Genomic DNA, 1,207 nt, shown 5'->3' with positions numbered 1-1,207 from the left:
AATTTACATCACCAAAATACCCAAAGATTTTTTAACACTAGATGTTTCTGGTAATGATATAGCCCATTTTCTTAATCCTGTTAATAAAACTGAACTTGTGACTACAATTGCTCCTCCTACTGAGTAAGGATTTGGAATTTCATTAAAAAATAAAACTTGCCAAAAAAAGGCAAATACTATGTCTGCTGATCTTGCTATTGCAACTGGTCCTGCTTGTTCCATCTGTAAAGCTAATGTTAATAATATCTGACCCCCAAAACTGAAAAGTGCAAGAGCAACAACTAAAACTCTGTCTGTTCCACACCGAGGTAAGCAAAGTGCACCTATAACCCAAGATATAACTATTGTCTGAATCAAAGCAAATGATCCAAAGTTTGTCATGATTACTGAAAAATGAAGGCCTTTTAAAGCTCTTAGTAAAACATATGCATTTGCACCAAAGAGAGTTGCTGAAAAAGCTGCTACAGCACCCCACAGATCTGCATGTTGCATTGTTATATGTCCATCTGAGAGTGACTCTATAGTATGTCCAAAAATAAGTGGTGGACGTGTTATTAAAATTACACCAACTAATGTTAAACAGACTGTAATAACATTAAATAATCCACAAGGCTCTTTTAAGAATATTCTTGCAAATATAGCTACAAATACAGGAACAGAAAAGACTACAACAGATGCATCAGCTAATGGCATATGTCGAAATGCATAAAAACTTAGCATGAGGCCAGTAGTCCCCACAAAACTTCTTAATATTAGCATTAGTCTATGTCCTTTTGGAAAAGGATGTTCTCCCTTATATATTACAATTGGTATTGCTGGTAATAACACACCCACAAATCGAAATGCTGCCAATTCCATTGGATTTACTTCTACTAAACCTTTCACAATGACACTGCATAATGAAAAAAATAATGATGATAAAGTTGCCAGTATTAAACCAAGATAAGGGCATGATTTACACATTAGAATTGAAAATCGTTTTTCTTGTGCTGTTGTGTTACTTTCAATGTCACCATCAACTAAATGTTGCAATTCAACATGTTCTGACATGTCTGAAAGAAAAAATAAATTCAAAAATTTGAATTTTTCAAATATATGAATACTTTAAATTTGAGTAAAAAATGTAGGAAGAAATAACAATAGTATTGAATTATTAAAAACATTTTACTATCATAAAACATCGAAAAATATAATAATTAACAAATAT

General features: G+C 32.0%; 1 protein-coding gene across 1 annotated transcript; it reads right to left on the bottom strand.

The window, feature by feature from the left end:
* Nucleotides 1-3: 3 nt before the first annotated feature.
* LOC108578581 (solute carrier family 35 member G1) lies at nucleotides 4-1,050 on the bottom strand. The gene has a single exon (XM_017941946.1). It carries the CDS (start codon nucleotides 1,048-1,050, stop codon nucleotides 4-6), a length of 1,047 nt encoding a protein of 348 aa, XP_017797435.1.
* Nucleotides 1,051-1,207: the final 157 nt, after the last annotated feature.

Source organism: Habropoda laboriosa, unplaced genomic scaffold, assembly GCF_001263275.1.
Source record: "Habropoda laboriosa isolate 0110345459 unplaced genomic scaffold, ASM126327v1 scaffold41, whole genome shotgun sequence".
Taxonomy (NCBI): Eukaryota; Metazoa; Arthropoda; class Insecta; order Hymenoptera; family Apidae; genus Habropoda; species Habropoda laboriosa.
This window is presented reverse-complemented; position numbering and strand designations above follow the sequence as displayed.